At 35.6% G+C, this 28,000-nt stretch overlaps 2 protein-coding genes and 1 non-coding gene across 7 annotated transcripts in view; 1 reads left to right on the top strand and 2 right to left on the bottom strand.

The window, feature by feature from the left end:
* LOC134844742 (centrosomal protein of 162 kDa-like) overlaps nt 1-23,931 on the top strand; it is a 41,649-nt gene extending 17,718 nt beyond the window's left edge. The window contains exons 13-17 of the mRNA XM_063861556.1: nt 12,331-12,768; nt 13,474-13,634; nt 22,302-22,399; nt 23,320-23,517; nt 23,788-23,931. Coding sequence (XP_063717626.1) covers nt 12,331-12,768; nt 13,474-13,634; nt 22,302-22,399; nt 23,320-23,517; nt 23,788-23,931 — 1,039 coding nt within the window. The remainder of the gene's footprint in view (nt 1-12,330; nt 12,769-13,473; nt 13,635-22,301; nt 22,400-23,319; nt 23,518-23,787) is intronic.
* Nucleotides 498-8,487, bottom strand: LOC134844520 (gamma-aminobutyric acid receptor subunit rho-2-like). Of its 5 annotated transcripts, XM_063861237.1 has the most exons (8): nt 6,896-8,487; nt 6,201-6,301; nt 4,897-5,239; nt 4,054-4,331; nt 2,326-2,541; nt 1,584-1,819; nt 992-1,153; nt 498-698 (listed from the first exon to the last, which is right to left on the bottom strand). In XM_063861237.1, the coding sequence occupies exons 3-8, from the start codon at nt 5,109-5,111 to the stop codon at nt 567-569; spliced, it is 1,239 nt and encodes a 412-aa protein (XP_063717307.1). In that variant the 5' UTR covers nt 5,112-5,239; nt 6,201-6,301; nt 6,896-8,487; the 3' UTR covers nt 498-566. The 5 variants fall into 5 exon arrangements, with proteins under 5 accessions (XP_063717307.1, XP_063717305.1, XP_063717306.1 ...); XM_063861235.1 differs by having other exon boundaries at nt 6,201-8,487; XM_063861236.1 differs by having other exon boundaries at nt 4,897-5,219; nt 6,201-8,487.
* Trnak-cuu (transfer RNA lysine (anticodon CUU)) lies at nt 17,971-18,043 on the bottom strand. Its single transcript has one exon. It is a non-coding gene; the product is annotated as a tRNA-Lys (tRNA).
* Nucleotides 23,932-28,000: the final 4,069 nt, after the last annotated feature.

Raw genomic sequence — 28,000 nt, 5'->3', positions numbered from 1 at the left:
TAAAGTGGAATGACGCTTCAAACATTATATCTGATCTGATAGAGTGGTATAACAATGGTTAAAGAAATAGGCAGTATGATTTTTTATAAGACTCACAAACGTCTTTTGTTGCCTTCAATTAGCACCATGTAGGCTATCTCTGTTTTAAACGCGTAAACCAAATGCAATTATTTTTGAGATGCTAGAGGCATCAAGTGAATTAGGACTAGCTTTTCAGGTCTCAATTACTACACTTAACTGGACTACCCCTGTACTTCTAAAAAGGACTTAATTTGAAACTAATTATCGTCATTAAAAGGGGGTTAAATTGTTGTGGGGTTATCATGTTACTTGGTTATGATATAGGGGGTGTAAACAGAGGGGGTTAAATATCGTAGGGTTAAAGAGTGGGACACCTCTTGAAAATCGGCAAATAACACACCCTACGCCAAAGTTATTTCCTACTACCTTTTACGGAGTCGTTGGAACAGGAAATCATCGTAAAATATTATATTATAAAACTAATTTTCTATAGACTATATCATTTATCAAAGAATATCGAAATAAGTTTAGAGAGTAGTCTATGGTCAGCCGGTTGATTCGGACTCAGTGACGGAAGTTTTTTTGGACGTCGCTTTGATGTACTCCACATAGCTCCAGTATCCCGCATTGAACACAAAATACACGACTGGGAACAAAAAGCGGGCCACTTTGTCGATCTAAAATCGAGCAAATAATTGAACTTTTGGCGATGTTGCAGGTTTTGTAAATCCGTACAATTAATTTGAAAATCAGAAAATGTGGTAAATTTACAACCCAAGTTTTGAACTTTTCTAAGAAGACACAAGTCTATGCTAATTTTTTACTACACAACGCCTATGCTCTTTTTGGAATTTGAAAATAAATACATTTTTTCAGCTTCTGAATAGGTCTGTAAAGGCCTATGCGTGAGCAAATGCGTTGCTCCTAAAGATTGTTTAATGTTTTATATCGTAATTAGTTATATTGGAACCTTTCGTTTGGTAACGTCGGTGTCTCGTCTGCCGATGCCGAGGAAGGTGATGCGGTCGTCTGTGCGGTGGAAGTCAGCCATTGCGAACTGCAACATTGCCAACACTACCAGTCCGAAACTGACCCACATCCAGATGTCCAGAAGACTCACATTGCGCGACACCTGCAATTAAGTCAAAATCTTCGTTCCTGATGGTTTCTCCAATGATATTTTCAAAAGTATCTATGATTAGGTTGAGAGCATGTCACCTCAAAGTAAATGTCGAACATGCAATCTTTTAATTTTTTTATGGAGGACCTCTACTGGTTTCCTGATTATCTTGCGAAACAGCAATCAAGGGGAATAATATAGAACCCGTAAGCATATTCCGCGTGAGCTTAAGCTATGGCCAAACAATCTGGTATATCTCTGTCTATTGAACAGTGCTCATGGGATAGTAATAAGTAAATTTTAGAGAAAGAAGACGCAGCAAAAATTGGAAACGGCTTTTGAATTTGTGCTTTATGGAGTCGTTCCAATTCCGTTTTGATTCCCTAGTCGTCCCTGAATTAATTATATGGATGAATGTACAATTAAATATACTTGATCTTACCGCTCCTCCAACGTTCTTAACATTGCTGCAAATAGTGAGCATAGACAGCACAGTCATGACCCCAATACTGGCCCTGGCAGGAGTGCCACACTTCTCCTCAGTGAGCCAGAAGGGCACCCAGCTCATCACTACGAGAGAGGCAGCTGGGATGTACACCTGGTAGAGATAGACTGAGCTGAGTCGGGTGAAACTGAGCTGGGCCTCCAGGATGTCGTAGGACACTGGTCCATACTGGGCTGAAAAAATAGTATTGATCCTCTCGACTCGCAGAAACCAATAAAATAGAGCTCACGATCTGTCATCTCGATAAGTTCCTTTTGAGTCGAGTGAATTGCGTCTTTTCAAACCACTAGTTTCATCTTCTGTTGATTTGAAAATCAAGATAAGCCCCGTTAAACTATTGGTTTGAAAATACGCAATTGATCCGACTCAAAAGGAACTTCCCGAGATGACAGATCCGAAACGCTGTTTTGTTGGTTTCTGCGAATCGCAGAGGAGCTATCAACGGCTGTGCAGCCTGTCTAAGGTTATCCTTTGTGGAAATTGAGATGAGGAATCCGCTGCTTTCTGTTGCCTGATAGCTTTTGCAACTGAAAGTAGCGTGCTGAGAGTGTGCTTGGAAATGTTTTCGAAGTAGTCAAGCCGTCAATGTTTTTCAAATATTGTGCATCTTGAGAGTTAGCAAATTGGACTTGCTTTATACACCATTTGGCTTGTACAATTACGTTCTATCCAGTTTTACCTTCATAAGAGAGCACTTCTATTCCATTCATGATAAATCCCAACTCCTTGAGTGAGTCATACTGGTAGGGGAATAGCACGGCATCCCCACTCCACTGCAGTCTCAACTCCTCAGTGTGGAAGCCATAGCTACTCAGCAGGATGCGACACTGGCTGTTGTCGAAGGGGAAGTTGAGCACTGTCAGTGTACAGGGGGCCTCAATGCGGATCTTCCGATCTCAAATGAAATACATTGCAATTATTAGAACATTCTAAATTCGAGTTATTACACTCAAAAAAAGTTCAAGTTAATTGATTGGTTTTGGGGAGTTGGCCGTTTTTGGAAAAACTTTTGCATTATGAGTAGTATTTAAATGCGTGAAACAATCGAAACAGACTGCAAACTTTTGCCTAGATTCGCAAATTGCTCTTTTAAGTTTCAATTAACGTAGTGAAGGCAACTACATAGATTGGAACGATTTTTTTCAGTCCATTTCGTTTTTTACGCTTGCGATTATCAAAATCAGTTGAATCAGCAAAATCAGTGGAATCATTTGATAGCTTGATTTTTAATCAGTTGAAATTTCTTAGCTTCTCTAGCACACTAGTTCTGGAGGTAACAATGCTTGGGACGGCAAAAGTCCTTGGGCCGAATCTGTTTTTATTCAAGCGGGAATCATCCGTTTCAAAATAGTTGTCGGCCTATTGTTTGTTTGCTTATCTTTTGTCGTCTAAGTTGCCTCATCACGGATTTTTTCTGTTATACGCAATTTTCATTGTTATTGAAAGTGGTTTTTTTTTAAATTAATTTGTGACTATAGTTTGTAAATTTAGTGAATCTGACTTTTTGCAATTTCCTTTTTTTGGCGAAAAGTTTCATTTGCCTCACGTTGTTGGACTTATGGTTTATCGGCTAAGTGACCCAATTTTGCGTTGTTTGAAATTAAAAACAGATTTTTATCCTTCTGTGTTTTTGAAGGGTGGGGTGTAAAAATGTAATGTTTCCTTTCAAAGTTTTGCTTCTACATTTTGCTTCCGTCTAAACGGGAGATAACACTTTTTTCGGCTTCGTTGCAGCTCGATAAGTGTTTCTAAAGACTTATTTAAAGCCGGCGTTTGTGCATGCAATGCTCTTTTTGTGTCGTATCGCAAGTGACGCGAAACTCTGCTTCGCCTCTGTGAAAAATTAAATCGGGCATTGTTACATCTTCTCCATACTTGCTTGTCAGCTTTTTGAAACCATTTTTTAATTTTTTAAGTGTCAATGAATAAAGTGAAGACACTCCTTGAGGTCGTGTGGTTTTTTTCAAGTCCAATTTTTTTTTTTCGCTGTTTGATTTTTGAATTTTCTTCAAATTTTAACTCAAATTCTCACTCTACAAGGAAAACGCATTTCCCTCTTCAATTGCAAAAGTGCAAATGGCGTGATAAAACGCAAATGACTCTAGGTTTTGAAAAGTAATATTAATTTTCATAATTCCGAACGGATTTATAAAGTTATCTTGTGATCCAGTTTTCTCGACTTGCTTTTTTTATGGAAAACTTTCAATCATAAATTGGTCTTGAAATTTGAAGAGTTATAAGGCCATGATTTTTTTATTCGAAAGTTAAAGTTTTTCCATAAATTAAGTCAATTTTGCTTTTTTTTTCTGTTTCCTTTCTGACTCTTGTTCAACTGTCTGTTGGCTTTCCTGCTCTTTTCCAATGTTTTAATAATTAACCAGAATTCAAATGACCAGACTATGTTTACCTCTATGTATGTTTCCGTCTGATTTGATGACCAAATACTGCGACTCAGTGTAATACTTGACATGCTTGGCCAACAAGAAATAAGTGTCTGTAGTCCACGTGTATGTATCACTCCCCTCACCACTCAACTTGACCTTTTTGGGGTGGCGGGAGGGGGAGCTTGTGTTGTTTTGCTTTTGAGGAGGGTGTCCTGAGATGGTCTCACCGGCATTCCACATTTCGGACATGTAGAGGTCAATAACCGCATGGGTTGTTCGGATCTCACTGATTGTTTCCAGACTAAAAATACGGTAGGCTCAAAATTTGAGAATCAGAGCTAAGGGAGACTTTTTCAATCAATCGTTTAGCATTTTTTGTTCAGTAACGTGTGATAAATTTGGGAAGGGTCGATGTTCTAGCCTGGTTTTTTTCCCCGGTGCTAGGTTTTTTCAGCACTGATTAACTAATGAAAATGTTAATTCAACTGGACAGTTAGTGACAAAATTCAACTACCCATTCATGTTCAGCATTACTTCTTCAACAGTGAAGTCATTTTTACTTGATCTTTGATTTATTTTAGAAAGTCTTTTTTGTTCAATTTTTCGGTGCTTTCGATACGTGATTTTTTTATGTACATTATACGCCAGCAATGGACGCTCGTAAAACTAAGTTTCAACAAAATGCTTCAATTTACGCTTGGCAACTGTATTTGGTGGTATGTAAACCAGCTGTAGTATCAACCAGCCCCCTAAATACGTAAGTGGTATATAACAGTTATGTAACAATTATGTAACAGTTACATAAGTTCTACAGATTTCATTCATATGATATAACTTTTCGCTTAGTTTATTCAGAATTAATGTACCTCATAGTGACGGATACATTCATGGGCAGAGTGGCAGTTTTGGGCAGAGACTTAGTGGCTCTGAGGTAGTTGTCGTCTCTTCTTTGCATCTCCACAATAGATCCCCGCTGATCGTTCTCGTTTCTGAACTCCACTCGGTCCATGCCGGCAACCATGTTTAATAGTGGCAGCAACGTGGCAAGAGCAATAATAACAAGCGCGGCAACATTTGACATGATTGATGACGTTGTAGCCTTTGATGGTGTGACAGCAGTTGATTTTGATTGTCAAAGATAATTAACTTCTAATTGAATGGCTGGTGATTGAGTTTCTGGTCCGGAAAACTGGCAACAGGTGAAAATAACTGCAGATGAAACAAGAAAGTGGAAATGAGACGACGAATTAGGTTTTGATTCACCAATAAAAGGCTCTGAAGTTTTAAAATAGCTTCAAAAATACAAATTGTGTGTAAAATTAGCTGAAAATTAACCACAAATATTATACTGTTCGAACTTTGGAAGTGTAATTGTATTTTTTTTCACGTCAAAATATCCATTTTGAGGGTTAAGTTTCAAGTTAAGTTTTTATCTCAGTTTTATGAAAAGCGAACGAGAAAATGTCCTTCTACTAGATATGAAAATGTGGCGCATACCACTCCATTAATGCTGTTTCGTCTGGTTTTGAGGATGAAACTTATGTATGTTGACTTAGTCGTCTTTAAATTGAATTTGAAAATTGAAACTAATAAGAAATTTTCCACGAGGGGTTAAATGAACCCTATTACTCCTATTTATTTCTCAATATAAGTAATTATATCGAATTACTAAATCAATTAAGAGATGTAAAATCATCCATTATGTTCAATTTCCTTCCATTTAGTTAAGAAGCAAAAAAATTGAAGGATTCAGGCCGGGGTCGGGGCAAAGGCTGGCAGGATGCAAAGGGAAAATTAACGTCTTTCTTTTTTATATTTGAACAACTTGCCTTGGTTTTGTCGGAATTGGAGTTAATTGTCAATTTAAAGTCGCCGGTGGGCGCGCTACGCGGCGATAATCGGCTCTAAGTTTTGTATAGAGCCCTACCCTCTGTTGGCAAGCTCACAACATGTTGGCGCGACTGCAGCGGTCACTATTAAATAATTTAAGAAGAAATTCTAATTTTTGTCATGTTGGCTGAATTGTCTTTATATTTTTGGCTGAGTTGTCTGAATTTCATATCAGCTGAATTGTCTTTGGCTGAATTGTATGGCCTTTTCTGTATTTGTTATTTTGTGGTATCTTTTTGAAATGTGAAGCAGACTTTTTTGGCGCATTTTTTCAACTTACCTCAAAAAGTCAATTGCACTGCTGTCAGCTGGAATTCGTAATTCCGAAGCTCTCTGAATATCGCTTCACAAATCTCCAGACAGATCAATAGGCCACTACGACTTATGAACAAAGCAACATATCGATTGTAAAAAGATAGCTGGATAAAAGTTAAAGAACCTCCTAGCCTCTCTTGAGTAACTCTCCTAATTCATTCGAATAATTTTTTGGCGAAATATAATAATGGAATATGGACTCTTTCTTAATCAAATGTCGCGTGAAAGTTACAACAATTTCTCCCCTAGGGTAAAAAAAAACCCCGAACAATACAAAATAATGATGTGAAATATGCAATTCAACTCCGATGATAATTTCAACTGATCCGCTATGTTATGTATCAGTCAGCGTTTTTCTGAAATTTTCTTGAATCAATTAGGAGCCGGGGGCGGTTAAATTTCTACGTAGTGAAGTATGCTCGAGTGAAAAAACTATCTCCAGCAAGAGTTCGTTATCGGCGATTATCTGTGCCAAGTAGGTGGGTTTTCTCTCAATGGAAATGCTTTCAATTCAGGTTTTGTTTGCATTAGACAGCTTTTTTTTACAATTATGACCTGGACTTTTTTTAAAGCTTATAGTCATCAGCTTGTAATGCTTTTAAGTGTACTTAATTTGACATTTTTTTGATGTTTAATTCTTTGGAATTAATATTAACTTACTTGTTATTGGAAACGCAATGAAGCTGAATCTAGATAAACTCGTTATGCGAGGAACTTAAGTTGGCGTGAATGGAATAGGAGTTGAAGTTAAACATTTGTTCCGTTTCAGGGGATAAGATACGTTTTATGAGATAACAAATGTTCCCTAATAACAAAAATGCTGGTAATAAGAAACTTAAGCCACCAAGGAAATATCGAGGAAACTTCGCCGAAAAAGCGAATTATTTCCCAAATGTTGGAAATTTGCTACAAGTTAATCTTGTTTAGTTTCTAATGCTTTACGTCTTTGCCTGTTCGATTTCTTAATCTAAAGACTTGTATGGAAGAGATTGACAACTACAAGTTGTGAAAAAGACAGAAATCTAACATAATCAATGGTCCAAACATTAGGTATTCATATCTGGTATGTAGCTGGTTCACGATTGCACTATATTGGCATAAGAAATTTGACTTTTATTGTTCAAAATGAGAAAAAAGTTAAGTCGAGTTTAATCTAGTTGTAAGTGATTTGTGGCTTCATGAAGGGTGAATGATAAACATGGCTTCATTTCTATAGCTCTCTTGGGTCATTGGAGGTGTTTGGAAATCCCACTTCCAGACACTTCTGTCTTTGTTTTCCTTGGAGTTGAGGGAGACTCCTTTCAGTTCGGTATGTTATTGGAAATGATTCTGACTCTCTTTTTCTGGAAGGTGGAGATCATAGTTTTGGCTTGGCCGTATGAAAAATTGGCAGAAAAAGATTTCTAAAGTGAATAATTCAGGACAAATGAACTGAAAATACTAATATTTGATAATAGTACTAATATTAGTATTTCGCAAATTAGATTACAACTAATGCTAACTTATGAGCGCTTTTATTTCGCGATGAAGCCGTGGACTTTTGCTGTCGCTTTAAAGCGCAGCTGGCAAAAATCATTAAAGAAAAGAGCTGTAAGTAAGAGCTAGCCGTTTCATAGTAGATAAACTTTTTTTAAAATTCTTCAAATTTCTTAACTACCAAAATTGCAGAATTCGTATAAATGTGTCTTTTTTTTGTAAATCTGGTATAGTTCGTTCTAATCCGACAAAATTGAATTAGAGAGTAACGCCCAGTGACAGATATTGAATATAGGTGGTAGGCTGGCCAAAACGCCGAAGGGCCAACAAACCGAAAATTAAGTTTGTTATGCTCCAAAATAACAGATTGTCACTGTTGTTACGCAATTGTTAATAAATTGTGATGTAATTTACGTAATTCTGATGTAATTTGGGCTTCAAGATATGGCAGTTAGTTGAACATCCGTCCGAATTTAGGCTGGACTGTTGCACCTGAAATATGATATTGGATTGGGGGATTACTTTCAAAGGTAGAATGTGCTTAATGAAACAAGAGGGGGTGGCTTGAATATAAAGTGAACTGTGATTTCGCCTGAGCCGGTGTGAATAAAAAGACCGAAGAGGTTATTACACCTGAATTGATTCAGATCAGATTCAAGCCTATATGTAACCTGCAGTATACTACCAAAGGAAGGGCTGCTTAAAAGCTGTGGTCTGATGGCAGTTAAGTGCTTTTCCTTGAGTTTTTTTTATAAGTTCTAATTTTCAAGCCCTTGGGTCTTGTTTATTGTTCCGACCATTGAAAATGGGGAGGAACTTTGTATTCGGGTGTGTTTTAGTTTTTTTTCTTGTTCACGCAAATCAGGTACCACAAATAATCATCGGACTGTGATACATCAAATTAAAGCCCTTTCAGTCTGAATTTGAACCACATTAAAAAATTCACAAGCAGGCTTAATTATTCTCAATATAGGCAATTTACAATAGCTTAATGATGCTTAAATGTAATATTACTCAAGTAAAATTAGTTTTTGGAGATGTTTAATGCCATTTGGGTAATCAAAAACTTCAAAAGTTCAAAAAATTTCTGCAAAAAAAAGAAAAACAATTGAATTGTTTTTTGATTTTTGTTTTGTTTTTCTAGTCATTTTTTTCTCAAAAACTGTTGTCCGGTTTGCCTATATTACTATGACTGTCGAATATCCCTAAAGTATAGTTTTATTTCAGATCCTTTTATCACACCATGCAGAAAAAGCTATACTAATTTGAAAAAAAGTGTTTTGTAGATATTTAAAGACTATGTTCGGAACATTCTGTGCTACTTTCACAGTAACCAGCTATCCTTGTTTTCCGTGGAAATTGTTAAAAGTCTTGTTTAATTGTGTGGACGTTTTCGTGGTAATCATCGCTGTAAGGTGAAAATATTGGCAAAGCATTCAATGCTAACGCAAAGGCCCAAGTGTGTAACATCAACCTAAACCAATTAGGGGAGGGGATCTTTCATTTGGATAAAGAATTTTTTGCAGCCAACAGAGCTCAGCATTTTTGCTGTTGACTTTGATTCAATTTGCCTTTCAATTTTCCGTGAATAATCGTTGGGGAGGGTAGTCTCATGATGGATGGACCGAATGATGGAAAAGTTTTGACCAATCAGAATTGTTAGACAGTTATATTGGCTGAATTACTTAAAACCGTGGTCATTATTAACTGAAAACACTGGAAACGAATTATAGCACCACACCAAAGTTTTGCTGTACAATTCGTGTAGATAAACGATTTTTTTTTCTTTTTTGTTGAAATCGGTTTTAGGTATTTTTTCAATACCCGGTTTCGATTTCGCAATTAGTTTTAATAGCCAAGATTTTTTCGCTTTCTTTGAGGTCGAGATTTCTCAGATTTTTGAAAAATCAATTCTAATTGGCTTAAACTGACTAAAAGTAAACTTCCAACATTCGGTCTCTTCATCATGCTCGTTCACTTGGATAGCTAGAAGTAATTAATTCAGAAATGAAATTCAAATCATGTCGAACTCTTCGATAAAATTGCTTAAATTTGTTTTACAGTGGCATTACAACATAGCCCAAGTACAACTGCCGAAAAGCAAAATGTTAAACAGTGCTAAAAGTTATTGTCAATACTGTTTTTCCTCATCCCAAATCACTGACGTTAAGTAATTATATTCAAATGTACGGAAGTTGAAAAGACAAAAGTGCCATTTTGATTGATGCCGCTTGTTAAACAAACAAAATTTTCCCAAGCGCGGCGTTATAAATTTTTCTGAACAAACAATTATCGTTGCAAATTGTTATATTTTTCAGATTAATGAAGATAGTGAAGACTTCTAATAGGTCTTGGTGATTTTTTTCAGCACTCCTAATATGTCTTGGTGATTTTTTTCTTTTTTTTCAGGAAAAAGTCTTAACATGCTCTAATAACGACAAATAAGCATTCATACATATTGATGCATCTAGTTTAATTTTTAGTTCAATTTAAATTCAGCTGCTGAAATTTAGGTAAACTGCACTCCGATTATGAACGTGGAAAAGGCGCGAAGAAACGTTAACGACTTCTACTTTTGAAAGTGGAATTTAATTTTTTAGATTTCCGAGCGGAGTAAAGTTTTATCGATTAATCCGGTTTTCTCAAATGGAACTTTTAGAGAGAGTTTAGGCCATTGATTTTTTACTTTGAAATTTGAAAGTTGAAGTTTTTCAAAAAGTAGTCAATTTTTTCTGTTTCCTTGCATCTATGTGTCTCTGCTTATATGTCTTGATTTTTTGCTGTACTATTCACACTGATGAAGAAAAGATAAAGCTGCGCAAACTAAATATCAGACAAAAAGAGACGTAAACTTTGTTTATTGTTACTGTCTTTCAGCAAAATAGACAAACTACTCTCCTCATTTGTAGTCAAACCTTTTTCCGGCAAAGCTATGTAAAAGAATGCAGTTGACTCACTCATTATTTCAAGCTTTGTTTTTTTATCAATTTTGCTGATTAGATTAGGGTGCCTTTCGAAATGTTAATCGAAAGTTTAAGCTAATTTGTTCGTTGTCTGAATTAACGCCCAATGAAGCATTTTAGGATTCTATTAGGCACACATGCTTATTGCTACACCCTTCAATTACTACAGTAATTAACAAAATAGCCTCACAATTTTCGTTCTTTTTCGTTCTAAAATTTGAACAAACCCAAAGTTGTATCCATAACACAGTTGGAATGAAGTTAAATATATCCATAAATAGTTCATTTTAGCCAATCGTAAAACAATTTTTCTTCGGTACTCTTCTAAAAGTCCAGTTATTTGGTATTCGAGTGCGGAAGGCTTGAGTTCCCATTTAACCAATTATATAAATATCTCCGAATTTGTCAAAAAAAAATATTTTTATAAAGAATAGATTAGAAGCAAACACTGATAGACCCTAGCTCTGCCACTCGCGCTCAGTGTGAGCGCAGTCGAGCAAGTTTTTGCTACTAGCCCATGCGGAAGTTGAAGTTCGCATTTGGTTTTCCATTGATTTAGTAGCCTTCTAAAAGGTCGACCTGCCAAATGAACTAGCCCCCTAATCTTCGCGGCTGTGCTGTTATCTAACAAAATCCGTATTTGGCTGGCCAACCTAATTTTTTGAAGGAGCCTCTGGCGCCAATATACTATGTTCAAGGGGATAGCGTTTGTCAAAAAGACGCGGCTTGTGTTCCAAACGTCGCATAAACTATGCGAAAGCAGGATTTTTTGGCATATGTTATCAGAGTTTTTGTTTGCGGATTGGGCGCTAATTTTTATTGGCTAACTGAGGTCTTCCAAATGTTTTGGAAGAAATCAACAATGAATTGGTGGGGCTAGAAAAGTAATGAAAAAATCGGGATTTTTTTTTTCGAAAAAGCCGACATTTAAAAAATTTATACAAACTATATACAAAATATTACAAATAGAAAGTAACTACCACATTTATAACAAATAATGTTGCGAAGATGTGCTATCAAAGAGCATGCGCTATATTCACTTTATTAAAGTTCATTAATTGCTGCCTGTAGATGTCGAAGCGTGTAACCCTTGGCAGGTGGTAGTTGTAGATGAAATTATCAGTTTTTCTGTTAAAGGGTATATAGACTGTGATTGATCCTCTGCGATTCGCAGAAATGATTTTTTTTTTTCGTTTTTAACTGATAAGACCCTGGATATCTCAATTTCAGTTTTTCAAACTCAACTTTTAACTGTTAATGGGTTTACTTGCTTACTTCTCGATTATATCACTTATTTTGGTCGTGCGGCGTTTGGGAAATTGTCTTAAAAATTGTTCACGCTTAAACCTGATTTTTCACAGTTTGAAATTTGGATTCTTTTTTACTTTTAGCTGATTTGGTAAAAGGAAGGCAAATTACGCCCACCATTAGCTAAAGTGGAAGTTGCGTGAAAAAATGTGCATAGTTTCCAAAAGGTACTTTAATTTTCAACATTCTCTAATTGGATTAGTTTTATGAAAAAAGCGTCAAGCTCAAAGGATTCTTCAAATTCAAAGAGTTTTAACATGATGGATTTTTTTGTAAGTTGAAAAATGTTCATAAAGAATTGTATTCGGTTTCCTTGAGTTCACTGGCACTTCTTTAATGTTGATCTAGGGATCTGCTAGATGACCGGGATACCGAATTGCGTGGTTTACAGCAGATGATGGCTAACAATAACAACAATATGCGCAACCCATTTTCACCCTCATCTTCACCCACGACAGCCAATCATAAAGCAGAATCAAACGTGCCAATCAATACTCATAAAAGTCCTGCAGAGGTCAACTCAGGTCAAAACAAGAAAAATTCATCAGTTTCACCTTCAAGGCTATCGCCCTCGCCCAATGCGAAGTTGGCGAGGACTAGTACAACTAGTTCTCCAGTATCAGCATATGTGAATAATAGAACAGTTGAAAAAATGAGGCTGGAGTTGCTAGAGAAGAAAGATTACATCGATAGAATCGAAGGTCGAATTCAGGAGTTGGAGCATGAAGTAGCCACTGAAAAGAGCAGCCACATGTCTCAGAAGGACAAGGATGCAGCTAATATCAGGTAGTTTGAGACTAAATTTACAAGTTAGAATGTTTCTCCCTTTACTGTCTGCTGTTTTTAATGTCAGCGCTGCGAATCTTCATTCGAAGTTTAATACTTGCATCCTGAGTCCTAAGAATAAGATAGAAGACTCTTTGGCTTCTGGAGTTTGTTTTTACATCTTTTCTATACAATGGAAATGAGGAAAAGTTTTTTTTTTAAATTGATCAGTGGACACAAATTATCAATTTTGACATGAGAAGTTTAGAAATATTTGACCCTAATAGTTTGGACATACACAGCAACCAACTTGGACATCGCTGATATACACCGTAAGTACTATTTAAGCCCCAGTGTGTATAATTTTGTTCAAATGACTTGAATGTGAATTCGTTTCGCCAAAATTACTTGTGTTTCGCCACCCGCTATTCGAACTGTGTATTTAGGAATGGATTGGTAAAACCGAAATCAAGGAAATGTAAATTGAGCTCGTAATATGTGGCGTGATGTCTGAGCATAAATATACAAGCCGAAATTGTATATTTATACCATCCGAAAATTCGCAGAACATGTAAACCAACTGAAAGTTATAACATTTGATTTAAACTTTAGACTTTTGTAACTGTTACATAATTGTTACTGAACTTTTTAATAACAATTAAATATTTTTTGACTGGTTTATACTTCGGTTGGCTTAATTATATACTACCTTTTTCTGTATATTAGGGAACTGCAGTGGCAGCTGACGCAGTTGGAGAAGAGGTGGGCCCTCAATGCCAACAGAGACTCTGTTTCCGCCCTAATGAGGGGAACGACGACCAATAACTCCACGAGAAGAAGCACTTCTCCCACCAAAGGCCACCCAGTCACAGTGGGCAGCCTGCTTGGTAAGTGCTTAATACTTTTTGAGTTTCTTCAACAGAAAGGTGATACTTATGATTCAGTTTTTACACAAGCGAGCTAGTGAGCATTGTGTTTATTGATGACATATTTTAAGAGTCGATAAACGTAGTTCAGACTCTTATATAAGCCTCGATGATTTTTTTTCAGTATTTAAATTTGTTCAGGCTCAAGTTTACTTTTTTGCGGTTTTCTTTTTAAATTCAATTCATTTTTTTGTAAAAGTAAAAGGAAGGCAGAATCTAGTATTGAACAAAAAAAGTGTAAAGGTCGCGAAAAGCGTGATCGAATTCTAGTTCCCAAAATGGAATTTAAGTTTCAGATTTTCCAGCGAATTAAAAAATTGATATATTGATCAAGTTTTCTCAAATTGGTGTAATTTTATCAAAAAAACGCCCATCGTAAATCGTTCTAGAAATTCAAAAAAACTTTAAGCCTAACTATTTTCTCTTGGAAATTGGAAAGTTGAAATTTTTGCAGAAAGTAAGTTTATTTCTGTTTACTTGAATTTTTTCCAACTGCCTGTTGGCTATGTTTCTATCTCATTTGATGTGTTGTTGCCTTTAATTAAGTTTGTGTGGCGCAGACGTGGAATCGTAATCTGTAGGTTAGATGTTTGATTTTCAGGGCTTATTTTTTAATCAGAGCAATTTTTTTTGTCGTTTCCTATACTATATGGACTTATTGCCCTCATATTTTGTTGTTTGTTGAGCGATAAATTATTTGTTTGCGTGTGTAATGAGGAGGGGGCTTAAACAATTTTTAAATAGTTTTCAAGTATTTTAAGAGTTTTTTTCTAGTGAAAGTTTTTTTGCTAAGATATTTTCGGCTATGTTGCCGCTTATAAACTTTTCTTCCGTTGCTTCTTTCAAATTTCGTTGTTGGTAGTTTTTTTTGTTTCAAAATAAGCCTGACTCGTTTTTTCGGCTTTTTCTCTTTTTTCGACTTAGCGTCTCTCTTATTTTGTATTGCAAGTAATGTGAAACGCAGCTTCGCCTCTGTGTTACCCTTGCAATAACTGTGGATTATATTGGTTTAGTTGCCTGATTTTACGACATTTGATGAGCGAAAATAGATTCTTGTGTTAGATTTTTCTGCCGGTGCTATTAAAACTTTTTTGGGCTGAACGGGTGTATGCTCAACTATTTTCGGCTTTTTACTGCTTGCTAAGCTTTTTTTAACAGATGCTTGTTTTGCATTCAGTTGCTTTTGGATGTTTCTGTTTTCGAACAGAATGTTTTTCTATATAGATCAAGACAAATCTGAAGTTTTGATTCTGTTCCTGTCTCCTGTGAAATTTACTAAATGAAATATTTGCAAAATTGTGAATACGGCAATTTGCATTTAAGAAATGTATTAACATTCTGTTAACTAGTTCACGCTGGCAACATTTATTGCAGCTTTAAACATCAGAAGTCAAAAAGATTTTTTTCTACCATTGCGTGAGAAAGGGTATTGCAATCGGATACTAGAGTTTTTCCGTTAATAGCTTTGTTCACATGAGTCATCTGGACTCCTAATGGTACATTGCTTCATAAGGAAATCAATTTTTTTGTGTATCCTGCACACTTAGCCTAGAAGTTACGAAAAAACCTGGGATGGCAAAAGGTCCTGGGTTCCGATTTGACTGGGACCTCTTTTTTTCCAAACGTGAAGTAATCTGTTTCAAGAAAAATTGTCGGCCTACTTTTTGTCTGCTTTTGTATTGCCTGCTTAGTTGCCACATCTAAGAATAGTTTGTTTTTACTATAAACGATTTTCATTGTAATTGCTTGTTATCTTTAGCATTTAATAAATTCGGAAAAGTCGAAAAACGATTTTTACCTTAGTTGCTATTTTACCAACTAGATATATCATGTTTTTTCCGACTTAATCAGTTTCGGCTTATTTTATATTGACCTTGTGGCCTCTTACTGCGTCGCTTGATGACGAAAAAATTTTTGTTTGAGTAATTTATGAGAGAAAGAGGGACTTAGGGGACTTAAAAGAGGGACATAAGCCGGTATTAATTTTTGCTGATGGTTTTTTGGCTTTATGGTCGTCGATTAAGCTCTCGGTATAATTTCCGATTTGTGTAAACCATTTTTCATTCAGTACATTTGGGCAGTACATGTTTTTTCCAATGCGATTTAGCCGAATATATTTAGTTGAGCTTTGAGTTTAAGCTGATTAGCTGTCGGATTTAATTCTGACTGGCTTGTTTACCTAGTACTTGGTTTCCTACAAATTTCCCTTCTTTGTTTATGAAAACGATAAGATTGTGACCCCAAGTTCAGTTTTGCGAATGTTCAATTTCAACCCCGTTTGGAACTCTTCAAAAAGTTTGCATGATTTTAAACAAAAGAATTTTTTTTTACTTGTTATTTCTTCAACAGTAACAGCGTTAGAAGTCCTCTTGGATATTTCTTTAGTCTCTTGCTGTTTTACTCTTATACTTGTTGTATCGCAGGTAGTGTATGTGGATCTATTTAATAATTGCCCCCCCCCCCCTCTTTAAGAAAGGGGGAGGGGGCAATTCTTAAGTAGATTAATGTAACGCATTTTTGACCAATCAGATTGCAGCAAAATTAGAATTCTCAATACAAAGCTCTAGCGCTAATTTACTGCTTTTATTAATAGGGGTGGCAATTTATAAGTAAACACCAAACAAAGGGAGGGTGATTGTTAAGTAGATGCGTGTATGTAAATTGAATTTGGCTCTTTTTCCTTCCCCCCCCCCCCCCCACCTCACACCAGCTTCAATATATTAGTGTAACGAGTGGTTTTACGAGGTTGAGTATGAAGACCAAATATGTTTGTCGTGGCCTTATTGGTCTGTATGTAATTTTTCATAACAATCGGACATTGTGGTCAACAAATTTACATGTAAAAAATTGCAAGTGGGGGGAAAATGAAAAAGAGCCCAGTGCGGCAATCAAAAATTAAACAGCGATCGTTTGCAATCTTAAGTAAGACTTTAAGATTTTGAGCGAGAAAATTTGCAATTTAGACGTTTTGGCGGCAAAATAATTGTTTAATTTGCAGTTGCATACATATTGGCGCCAAAATTGGAGCGATTTTCTCTGATAATAAGCGTCAGTAATTTCCCGCTCTTTAAAAATGCGTGTAAATAATTCTCAAGTTTTCCCGCCTTTTTCGGCACTTTTGTACTTCGGCACTGTAAAACGCTTCCATTAGGATGTGCCAAACACATTTGGTCTTTATATTTAACCTTGTAAAACCACTCGTTACACCATTAAATTAATGATCGTAGAAGGTGGGTGGGGGGGGGGGGGAAGAGCCCATGAAAAACGTATTTGGTCTTCACCCCTCGTTACACCATAAAATTGATGCTTATTGATGAGATGGGGGGAAGGAAAAAGAGCCACGAAAATAAAACAGGAAACCCTGTTAAAAATGTTGTTCCATGTGGAGCAGCTTCCCCTCAGTCTCTTGACCTTTGCCCCGTAGTCTCTTGATTTGTAAGGGCAGGTACAACTGCCATTCCCACATGGGGGCTTTGCAACACAGTATGAATCGTATCCCTGACCCGAGCGCCGGTACAGCACTTGGTTACAGTCATACACCTCAGTCTCTTGACCTTGAACCCCGTAGTCTCTTGATTTGTAAGAGCGGGTATGACTGGGCTCTTCGCAACCGCATTATAGGGCTGTTCGGATCTAGGCATGTAGAGGGTCACTTGGACGTCTCAAGCGCAGGGCTTCAACTACTCCACACCAATCAGCCCTACCGATAGCCAGGGATTCGAACCCACAATCTTTCGATCGTAGTCTCTCCGACGGAACTTCTGTGCTACAATTCCCCGAAATATCTTCCATATGAAAAATATTTAAAGCAGTTGGTGCGGAAATCATTAGATTAGGTTCTCTTTCTTTCTTCACAATAAGAAGAGATTTTCTTGTTTCTACCTCACGTAAGCAAGCATCAATGCCTTTTTTTTCGAATATCCAAGTTTGGAACTCTTCTCTCCCCCCCCCCCCCCGCACCTCACATCTCCCACGAGAGGTTTTACCAGAATAAGTGTGAGGACTAAAAATGTTTTTCATAGGCTCTTTTCCACACACCCCCCCCCCCCCCAAGCTTGTGATATATATTCCTCATCAATTAACAAAGTAGTTTCAGCGGAATTTTTGATTAATTGAAAAAAGCCTAAATTACCCATTTTTGGGGTACAATTTTGGTTGAGAATTTCGGAGAAAGAATTGCACCGTATTAATTCTGATGAAAATCTAAGCAACTTTTGTTCTCTTCTTTTTTTGTCTAATCTTCACACAATTTGAGAAAAACAGTGTTTCTAAGTTCAAGTTTTGTTCAAAAAAAGCTCGCCCAACGTGGGGCTCGAACCCACGACCCTGGGATTAAGAGTCCCATGCTCTACCGACTGAGCTAGCCGGGCTGTCGATGAAGAATGAATAGCGTAATATCAACGCTCGGACAGAATACTTGGTACAAGATAGATACTACATGTAAAGCAGTAATAATAAAATAATACATATACAATACAATCTTTGTCTCGATTCTGAGTTGAAACAGCATTTGTCTAAATACTGACCAGTCTGAATACGAGGTTGTCTAAATACTGACATGTAACCAGTACAATGCTATGCTGAGCACACCGGACAAAACAGCGGTGAGTATTCATAGGTTCCAAAATAAAAAATCAGTCCCATAGGTTCCAAAATAAAAAAGCAGTCGCATAAGTTCCAAATCTTTTCAATTGGTCAAAAGACTAAATTAGCCGAGTCTCGGTTAAGGTCGCCGATTGGCTCGCTACGCGCGCGTCGCCGCTTCGGGGCGATAACCAGCTCTAATTTTCGTATAGAGTCCTACCCTCTGTTGGCAAGCTCGCAACACGTTGGCACGACTGCGTCAATCGCTTTTCTGCTGCTTAGTGTTCTTCTGTTTGAACAGTTGAAAGTTAAATTAATGATTCGTTGGCTCACAATTAGACCAATCAGAAAACGAGATAAATAAGTTTGGTACAAATGGGACCGATTTTTCATTTTGGTACAAATGAACGTTGGTACAAATGGGACTTCACCGTGAAGAGTATCTGTCTTCGGGTCTTATGCTCAAAACGGGTGAATTCTCATAGGTTCCAATATTCATAGGTTCCAATATTCATAGGTTCCAATATTCATAGGTTCCAATATTCATAGGTTCCAATATTCATAGGTTCCAAAATAAAAAATCAGTCGCATAAGTTCCAAAATTTATCTTCTTGAATTCTGATTGGTTGAAATTTGAGCCAACGAATTTATGGATTGATTGTTTACTGTTCAACCAGCATAAACTCAAGCTGCAGAATAGTGACCACCGCTGCCGTGCCAACGTGTTGCGAGCTTGCCACCAAAGGGTAGGACTCAATACGAAATTTAGAGCCGGTTATCGCCGCGAAGCGGCGTAGCGCGCCCACCGGCGACCTTAAACCAAGACTCGGCTAATTCAGTTTTTTGACCAATTGAAAAGATTTGGGACATATGCGACTGCGTTTTTATTTTGGGGTCTATGGGACTGATTTTTCAATTTGGAACCTATGAATACGCACCACAAAACGGCCCAAAATCAAAATCTTTAGATCTTTTAGCAAAAATAAACGCGGCAGAATTTGATTGGCTAATATTAGCCAATCAAACTCAAGCAACATGGTCAGGCATGCCAATCAACTGTTCCAGCAGAAAAAAAAATATTTGCCGAAGTAATTGAGAATGTGAACCTTAGTCAAACAATAAAACTAATTTCATGTTTTTTGTGAAGTTATACCTAAAGAAAAAAGTTCAGTAAAATGGTTTCAACGCGAAAAAGTTTCAATCGTTTTGGTCATTTCGGCCAATAATTTATGTGCCTTAAATTTTAATTGAAATGCTGGACCATGTTGAGTGCATTTGATTGGCTAATGAACCAAGAAGATTCAACTTAAGATCAAGATGTAAAAATACTTATTTTGGGCCGTTTTGCGCAAAGACCCCTGTGTTCACATGAAACGATCATAAGTAAAGTTCCAATAATATTGTGGAACGGCTTTGTTAGTCGAGAAAATTTGACTACTACTAATTTGAGAAAGTCAATGACTGCATTGCATCTAGAGAGGCTTCTCTTCCTTCATGTTAATGCACCATTCTGGAACGTTGAAACAATGCAAAGTTTCCTCTGAGCTTGTTTTTTTCACCAAGAAAAAATTGAAGTATTGCGAAATAAATTGCAATAATTGCGATACTTATTGCAATATTTTTTTGAATCAAAATAAGTATAGCGAGTCCATAAAGTATTGCAATACATATTGCACTGTGAAATAGTACTGCAATTGTATTTTACCAAGCGCTGTTAAATATATTCGTTGTTTTCATTTTGTCGAACGAAACAGCATACAATGTAAAAAACAGCTCAGGAATTTGTCGAATGCCTTAAATAAGGATTTTTATTGAAAATAACAGCTTTCCCTTTCTGCGATTGAATTACTTGTATTTGATTTTCAATATTAGCTGATAAAAAAAATAGTTCATTAGGAGAGTTGTCATCCGGCGGGAGACTAAAATAAAGCTGCGAAACTGTCAAAGTTTAATTAAAATGAATAAACGTTTCGTAATTTGGCCTGCACTTACGTAATTATTTTGTAATTATGAAAAGCTAAAAGGTAATTTTCCATCAGTTTTCCTAGATTGTTTTTAAATTTGTTTGTGATCTGATCATACAAATATCAGGTCCTGCTGAGGTTCTAACCCCGACTTTTCGCTTGTCGAGCACACATATTAACTCTCGGCTATGATCCATTGAAATAGTTCAATTTTCGTTTATTATTTTGATACAAATGACCGTTGGTTCAAACGTGAATATAACGCTACACTAGACTGAAAGCGATGACGTATCTTGCCCCTCCCCAAGCTCACATAAGCATCCTTTTTTAATAGTTTAAGTAGGAGGTTTAACCAAAAATTGTGACGAAGAACTTTTTTGTCATGACTAGTGAAGAGTAATGAACGTAGTGAAGACTCTTATATAGGTCTCGCTGATTTTTTTGTTTTTTTTTTAGGAAAAAGTCTTTAAAAGTCTCTAAAATTTACAAATGTGCATTCATACATACAATTCATCTGCTCAAAGTTACGTAAATAGCACTCTACAATTACGAACGTGAAAGTTGCGCAAAAAAATTTGAACAATCTCTAGTTTCGAAAGTGGAATTCAGTTTTTTCTGGATTTCCAGCAGAATAAAAACTTTACCTATTGATCTAGTTTTCTCCAGTTGGGTTAGTGTTATCAAAAAAGCGTCAATCATGTATATTTCTGGAAATTTAATGAGCTTAAAGCGAATCTATTTTTTTCTTTGAAATTCGAAAGTTTACATTTTTTCAACAAATTCAGTGTTTTTTGTTTACTTGCGTTCATTACTCTTTTCCAATCTTCGATTGGCTTTGTCTAGCGAATAACGGACATTATGAACAAAATCATACGGTTTTTTGCCCCCTCCTCCAACATTTGGTTCTCAGTTTTGAAAAACTTTTTTTGGTTCAAATATGATATTTGGGTCACTCAAATTTAGATTGGTCTTCGAAGAATTTTTTTCGGCATTCGAAAACCTGATTCGCTTTTGCGCTCTTTCTCTCTTACCTCGCATGAGCATCAATTTTATGGTGTAAACCATGGTTTTACAAGGATAAGTATGCAGCTCAAACATGCTTGTCAGGGCTTAATTAGTCTAATTGTCTATTTTCATTACTATCGAATGATGTTAACAATCATTTTACTTGCAAAAAATTGTAGCTGGGGTAAAGGACAAATAGTGCGCATTTGTTTTATTGTGTATCTTTGAAATGTTAACAAAGATTATGAGACCCATCTTTCATACTTGCTCTTTCCTGGGACACAGCTATTGTACTTTTGAACCTTAATTTTACGTTGTCAAATGTTATAAAACTTGGCATGATAAAAAATAAGCTACTGTGAATACATATTTTCTTCATGGAGTGCGATCAAAAAGTAGACAATTACAAACTTAAACCAATTGGAATCGAGATGAGAAAAACAAACGTATCAAAGAATAAATATCTACTTTTATTTCCTAGGACAACAGAAAATTGAAACTTAAAAATCTGGAGGGGGAGTGGGGAAGTGGAAAAAAGCCAAGTTTGTCAAAGATTCGCCGGTGTTGGTTAAAGGAAAAAGATCCGCGAAGACAACAGAAGTTGCAGAGAATTTCATCAAAATTATTGATCAAATTTTCTTTTTCGAATATCTGTTGGAAATTTTGAACCAAAATACCCTGCTTTTTGGCTTTTTTCAGTCAATCACGAATTACGCTTAAACTAAGGGTGCATTGTTAAACTAAGGGTGCATCGGAATTTGAATTGCACTAAAACTTCAAACTGATTACAAATGTTAAAAACATTATTGAAAATCAAATAAAACACAAAATTGTTCCAATTCTGATTTGATGCTTTTCTTTGCTCTAAGAAATTTGAAAAAATTATCATCTGAAAACTTGAAAAATCGTTTAAAGCACCATTATTTGAAATCACAATAGTTAATAGGCCAACCCTGTTGTCGGCGAAGCTTACTGAAATTTGTAACAAACAGGTTTTTGCTGTTCAATAGTTCCCCCGCTATTTGCCGGCGATAAGTTGACTGCTTTATTTGGTTGAGTGTGTTGACATGTTTAGAAGACAAGGTGCATCGATTAGAGACCGAGCTGGCGTGTAAGGAGGAGAAGGCGAGCGAGTCTGTGAAGACACTGCATCAGAAGTATGCTAATGTCAAGGTCAGTTTTGCCAGTCAATCCCGATTGGCTCGCCATGCGTCTCTCCAGCGTTTCACGTGATAGGTCTAACGAAATACCAAACTTTATTGGAAACTTGCTTCGGCTCTTTTCCTTCCCACTCCCCCTAAAAGATATAAACATCAACTTTTTGATATAACCATTTATTTTAAGTGACTGTATATGAGCAAAAAATGTGTTTGTAATTCGGTAATTAAGTCAGTTGCCAATTTTAATGACCAGCGAACAAATTTACTTAAAAAATTGCAATTTGTTGGGAAGAAACGGGAGAAGAGCTGCGGAGGATTACAATTTTTTTGGCGGAGTAAATGAAAAGTGTTGCGCAGCTGAACTGGGTATACAGGTTTTTTTAACCGAGAGATATAGATTAAATGGAGGTATTGACGGGTGGGCATGGCTTAAAGGCTGGTAGGTTGATCGGCCAAGAGCGATTTTGTTTCAGTAACATCCAAGCTGTTTTCAATATGGCTTCTGAAGATGGCTAATACTGTCGATTTCTTAATGTTTATCTATTTCAATGTACATATGGGATTGATAGATTAGTATATAAGGTATTCCTATAAATGTGAAATTTCAATCCTGCTATACAGAAAAACATGAGATGCTGAAAGGTTATGGTGGAATTCAATGAGGAATTATTGTTCATTTCGGAAAAATGGAAAATAGGTCTTTTCGATTACTCTCCCCTAATTTTGAGATCGGATTAACGTATACTCATGCGTCAAATTCAGTTGCCAGTAGATTCATGTAAGCAATCAGATTCATTTATTCTACTCGAAGTTCGATTTGGCCATTTTAGGTTCTTAGGAGAGGTCTATTGAAAATACCAAAGGTTTAACTCAAAGAACGTCTTAAGTTTTGGATTTTTAAAAAATCAAATGTTTAGCTTTTTTGTTTTGCAGACTCAATACGAGTTCAAAGTGAAGAAGTTGGAATCTGAATTGAGCGTGGCGAGGAATGAGTTAGCAGCTGCAACTCTGGGACCCAACCACAAGGACCTGGACAAGGACCATGTACGGACATCACTGGAGATGGACGAAGGGAAGAGAGCGAGGAGCAAGTCACCTCGCAACAGTGTCTATCTCGAACAGGAGCTGGAGGTAAGCGCACTGGATTTAAACGTTTTGCTGCTTCTTATAATAGTTCTGCGATTTGAATTTTAAACATCTGCCACACGAAAAATGAGATTTTTCTCGACATTGTTCAACTGATGAGATTAGACAAATTTTCAAAGTGATGTTTTTGAACTTGGTGATAATAGATATCTGTAAGCTACTGGTAGTTTTTTCACATACTATCTGTCGGAAGAGCAGATGCAGCAGCTTCGATATTTCAGATCGGGATGGTCAGAAATGAATTAATAATTTTAGGCGACACGGCAGCGGGCGAATGATAAAGTGGCTCAGTTGGAAGCTCAAGTGGCTGATTTGAAGCGACAGTTGAAGAACCAGTCGACTGCATCAAATAAACCCATAAAAACTAGTAAGTCAAAGTGGAGGAAAAAGGAAGCTTGACTTTTAGTTTTGAAAGCGAAGTTTGGCTTTTTAAGTGTTGATAAACAAAGTTGAGGCAGTTATTAAGAGTAATGAACGTACTGAGTACTCTTATATAGGTCTTAATGATATTTTTTGTAGGGAAAAAGTCTTGAAATTTGTTCACGTTCAATTTTGATTTTTCGCGGCTTGACTTTGATTTCTTTTTAAATCAGTGTATTTACATTGTTAAAAGGAAGGCAAACTCCACTATTGAACAGCAAAAGTGTAAAGATCACGAAAAACGTGATCGACTTCTGATTTCGAAAATGGAAATTAATTATCAGATTTCCCAGCGAAATAGAAGTTTTACGTATTGATCCAGTTTTCTCTAATTGGGTTAATTTTAACAAAAAAGTGCCCATTAAAAATTGTTCTACAAATTCAAGGAGTTTTAAGGCCAGCTATTTTTCTCTTCGAAATTCAAAAGTTGAAGGCTCTTGAAAAAACAAGTTTTTTTAAGTTTCCTTGCGTTCATTACTCTTTTCCAACTGTAAGTTGGCTATGTTAATTGAAGGTAATAATTGTGGTTTTTGCTATTCGTAGAGGATCTATGAAAGGTTTTCAGACCTGTTTAAGCATTTTTCGTTTGTATTATTTCCCCACATTCCAGAGCTATTTTCTTGAGCGAAGCTTTTTTTTGAGACTCTCCAAAAACGACAGTGCAAATAGAGCAAGAAAACATAATCGATGTTTAGTTTTGAAAGTGGTTTTAACCTTTTGACTTAGTTAACTTGGGTTAGTTTTATCTTAAAAAAATAAAGCTCCAATGTTCTCTTTGAAACTCAACAATTGAAAAATGTCTCCGAAAAGCCAGTTCTGTTTTCCAGTCTCCTTGATTTATTTGTGTTTTCAATTGCAATAGTTGTTTCCCAAGATTCAATTTTCTGAAATTGGATTTGCTTAATCAAAAAAATTATTAATAAAAGCTTTGAAGTAAAGTAACTTTTCTATGAAACATGTTATTTGAGAAAACTTGAGCTATACTTTTATTTCGAAAGTGGAAGCAGTTTTTAGCAGTCAGTTTTGTTATTTTTTCAATCAGTTTTTACTATATTATAGCTATGTGCTGTTCAAACAATTTCAATATCAATTATTTTTTTAGCTCTAAAGTGAGGCAATTTTTTGATAGTTTTTTAACTATTAAGAGTCAATGAACGTAGCTTAGGCTTTCATATATGTCGCGATGATTTTTTTTTGTTTTTTTGAAGTCTCCGCTATCGACCAGCGAAAGTTTTTGAAATCTCCACTATCGACCAGCGAAAGTGTAAAGATCACGAAAAACGTGATTGACTTCTAATTTAGAAAATGGTGTCTTCTAATTTCGAAAATGGAGTTAAGTAATCAGATTTTTTAGAGAAATAAAGTTTTTACATATTGATTGAGTTTTCTCAAATTGGGTTAATTTCATCATAAAGTGTCATTCAATAATTGTTCAAAGAGCTAGAAATTCAAAGAGCTTTAAAGCTATCTGTTTTTTCTCGGAAAATCGAAAGTTGATTTTTTTTTCAAAAAAACAATTCAGTCAGTTTTTTCTGCTTACATTTGTTCATTGGCTCTGTTCCAACTGTTTGTTGGCTATCGTTTTTGTTAAAACACTATTTTTCCGATATTTAATTTCCGAAAGCTACTTTTTAGATTTATTTCTTTGATGCCTTTTGATGCTTGTCTTTGCGAAGTTCAATTCAAATTAGTTTGCTCAAAGGTGGGCAAATAACGCTCTCCAATAACGAATGTTCAACATCGTTATTTTTTTGAGGATTTTTCCCTTTTGGGATTAGTATGCGAAGTACATTTTCAATTTAATTTCAGCGCAAATGAATCTTAGTGTGATACTACAAAACAACTACAAGGCTACTTTTTTGTATTGCCAAACCTTTGTTGCAAATATTAGTGCTATTTCTGGTGGTTTTTTAAGCAGAAGGCTTAGCTGGTTTTTTAATACCATGTATGTTGAGATTTAATTATAATATGCTAACACAGTTGATCCGTTTTTAATTAATCAAATGAAACTAAGAAAGCTCTAAGTTTCTTATAACAATACAATAAAAATCTTTTTCAGAAAATTTCGAACCCAATATGTTTCTCGAATATAAAATTTTTCGATGTCTGCTTTCAAATTAATTACTGTAACAAAAAAGTGCCCATTAAAAATTGTTCTACAAATTCAAGGAGTTTTAAGGCCAGCTATTTTTCTCTTCGAAATTCAAAAGTTGAAGGCTCTTGAAAAAACAAGTTTTTTTAAGTTTCCTTGCGTTCATTACTCTTTTCCAACTGTAAGTTGGCTTTTAATTGAAGGTAATAATTGTGGTTTTTGCTATTCGTAGAGGATCTATGAAAGGTTTTCAGACCTGTTTAAGCATTTTTCGTTTGTATTATTTCCCCACATTCCAGAGCTATTTTCTTGAGCGAAGCTTTTTTTTGAGACTCTCCAAAAACGACAGTGCAAATAGAGCAAGAAAACATAATCGATGTTTAGTTTTGAAAGTGGTTTTAACCTTTTGACTTAGTTAACTTGGGTTAGTTTTATCTTAAAAAAATAAAGCTCCAATGTTCTCTTTGAAACTCAACAATTGAAAAATGTCTCCGAAAAGCCAGTTCTGTTTTCCAGTCTCCTTGATTTATTTGTGTTTTCAATTGCAATAGTTGTTTCCCAAGATTCAATTTTCTGAAATTGGATTTGCTTAATCAAAAAAATTATTAATAAAAGCTTTGAAGTAAAGTAACTTTTCTATGAAACATGTTATTTGAGAAAACTTGAGCTATACTTTTATTTCGAAAGTGGAAGCAGTTTTTAGCAGTCAGTTTTGTTATTTTTTCAATCAGTTTTTACTATATTATAGCTATGTGCTGTTCAAACAATTTCAATATCAATTATTTTTTTAGCTCTAAAGTGAGGCATTTTTTTGATAGTTTTGTTAACTATTAAGAGTCAATGAACGTAGCTTAGGCTTTCATATATGTCGCGATGATTTTTTTTTGTTTTTTTGAAGTCTCCGCTATCGACCAGCGAAAGTTTTTGAAATCTCCACTATCGACCAGCGAAAGTGTAAAGATCACGAAAAACGTGATTGACTTCTAATTTAGAAAATGGTGTCTTCTAATTTCGAAAATGGAGTTAAGTAATCAGATTTTTTAGAGAAATAAAGTTTTTACATATTGATTGAGTTTTCTCAAATTGGGTTAATTTCATCATAAAGTGTCATTCATTAATTGTTCAAAGAGCTAGAAATTCAATGAGCTTTAAAGCTATCTGTTTTTTCTCGGAAAATCGAAAGTTGATTTTTTTTTCAAAAAAACAATTCAGTCAGTTTTTTCTGCTTACATTTGTTCATTGGCTCTGTTCCAACTGTTTGTTGGCTATCGTTTTTGTTAAAACACAATTTTTCCGATATTTAATTTCCGAAAGCTACTTTTTAGATTTATTTCTTTGATGCCTTTTGATGCTTGTCTTTGCGAAGTTCAATTCAAATTAGTTTGCTCAAAGGTGGGCAAATAACGCTCTCCAATAACGAATGTTCAACATCGTTATTTTTTTGAGGATTTTTCCCTTTTGGGATTAGTATGCGAAGTACATTTTCAATTTAATTTCAGCGCAAATGAATCTTAGTGTGATACTACAAAACAACTACAAGGCTACTTTTTTGTATTGCCAAACCTTTGTTGCAAATATTAGTGCTATTTCTGGTGGTTTTTAAGCAGAAGGCTTAGCTGGTTTTTTAATACCATGTATGATGAGATTTAATTATAATATGCTAACACAGTTGATCCGTTTTTAATTAATCAAATGAAACTAAGAAAGCTATAAGTTTCTTATAACAATACAATAAAAATCTTTTTCAGAAAATTTCGAACCCAATATGTTTCTCGAATATAAAATTTTTCGATGTCTGCTTTCAAGTTAATTACTGTAGTTGCCTTCAACTTACAACAGTCCAATCAATTGCGTCCTAAATTTGTGTTTTTATACTTTTGTGTAGCTCCATTTCTACGCTTTTTATAAGCGTCAGTGGTACAGTTAGGTTGAGCCGTAAACTGGAAAATTTCGATG

Source organism: Symsagittifera roscoffensis, chromosome 4 (genome assembly GCF_963678635.1).
Source record: "Symsagittifera roscoffensis chromosome 4, txSymRosc1.1, whole genome shotgun sequence".
Lineage (NCBI taxonomy): Eukaryota > Metazoa > Xenacoelomorpha > Acoela > Convolutidae > Symsagittifera > Symsagittifera roscoffensis.
The sequence above is the reverse complement of the archived record's forward strand: the minus strand, read 5'-3'. Positions and strand labels throughout refer to the sequence as shown.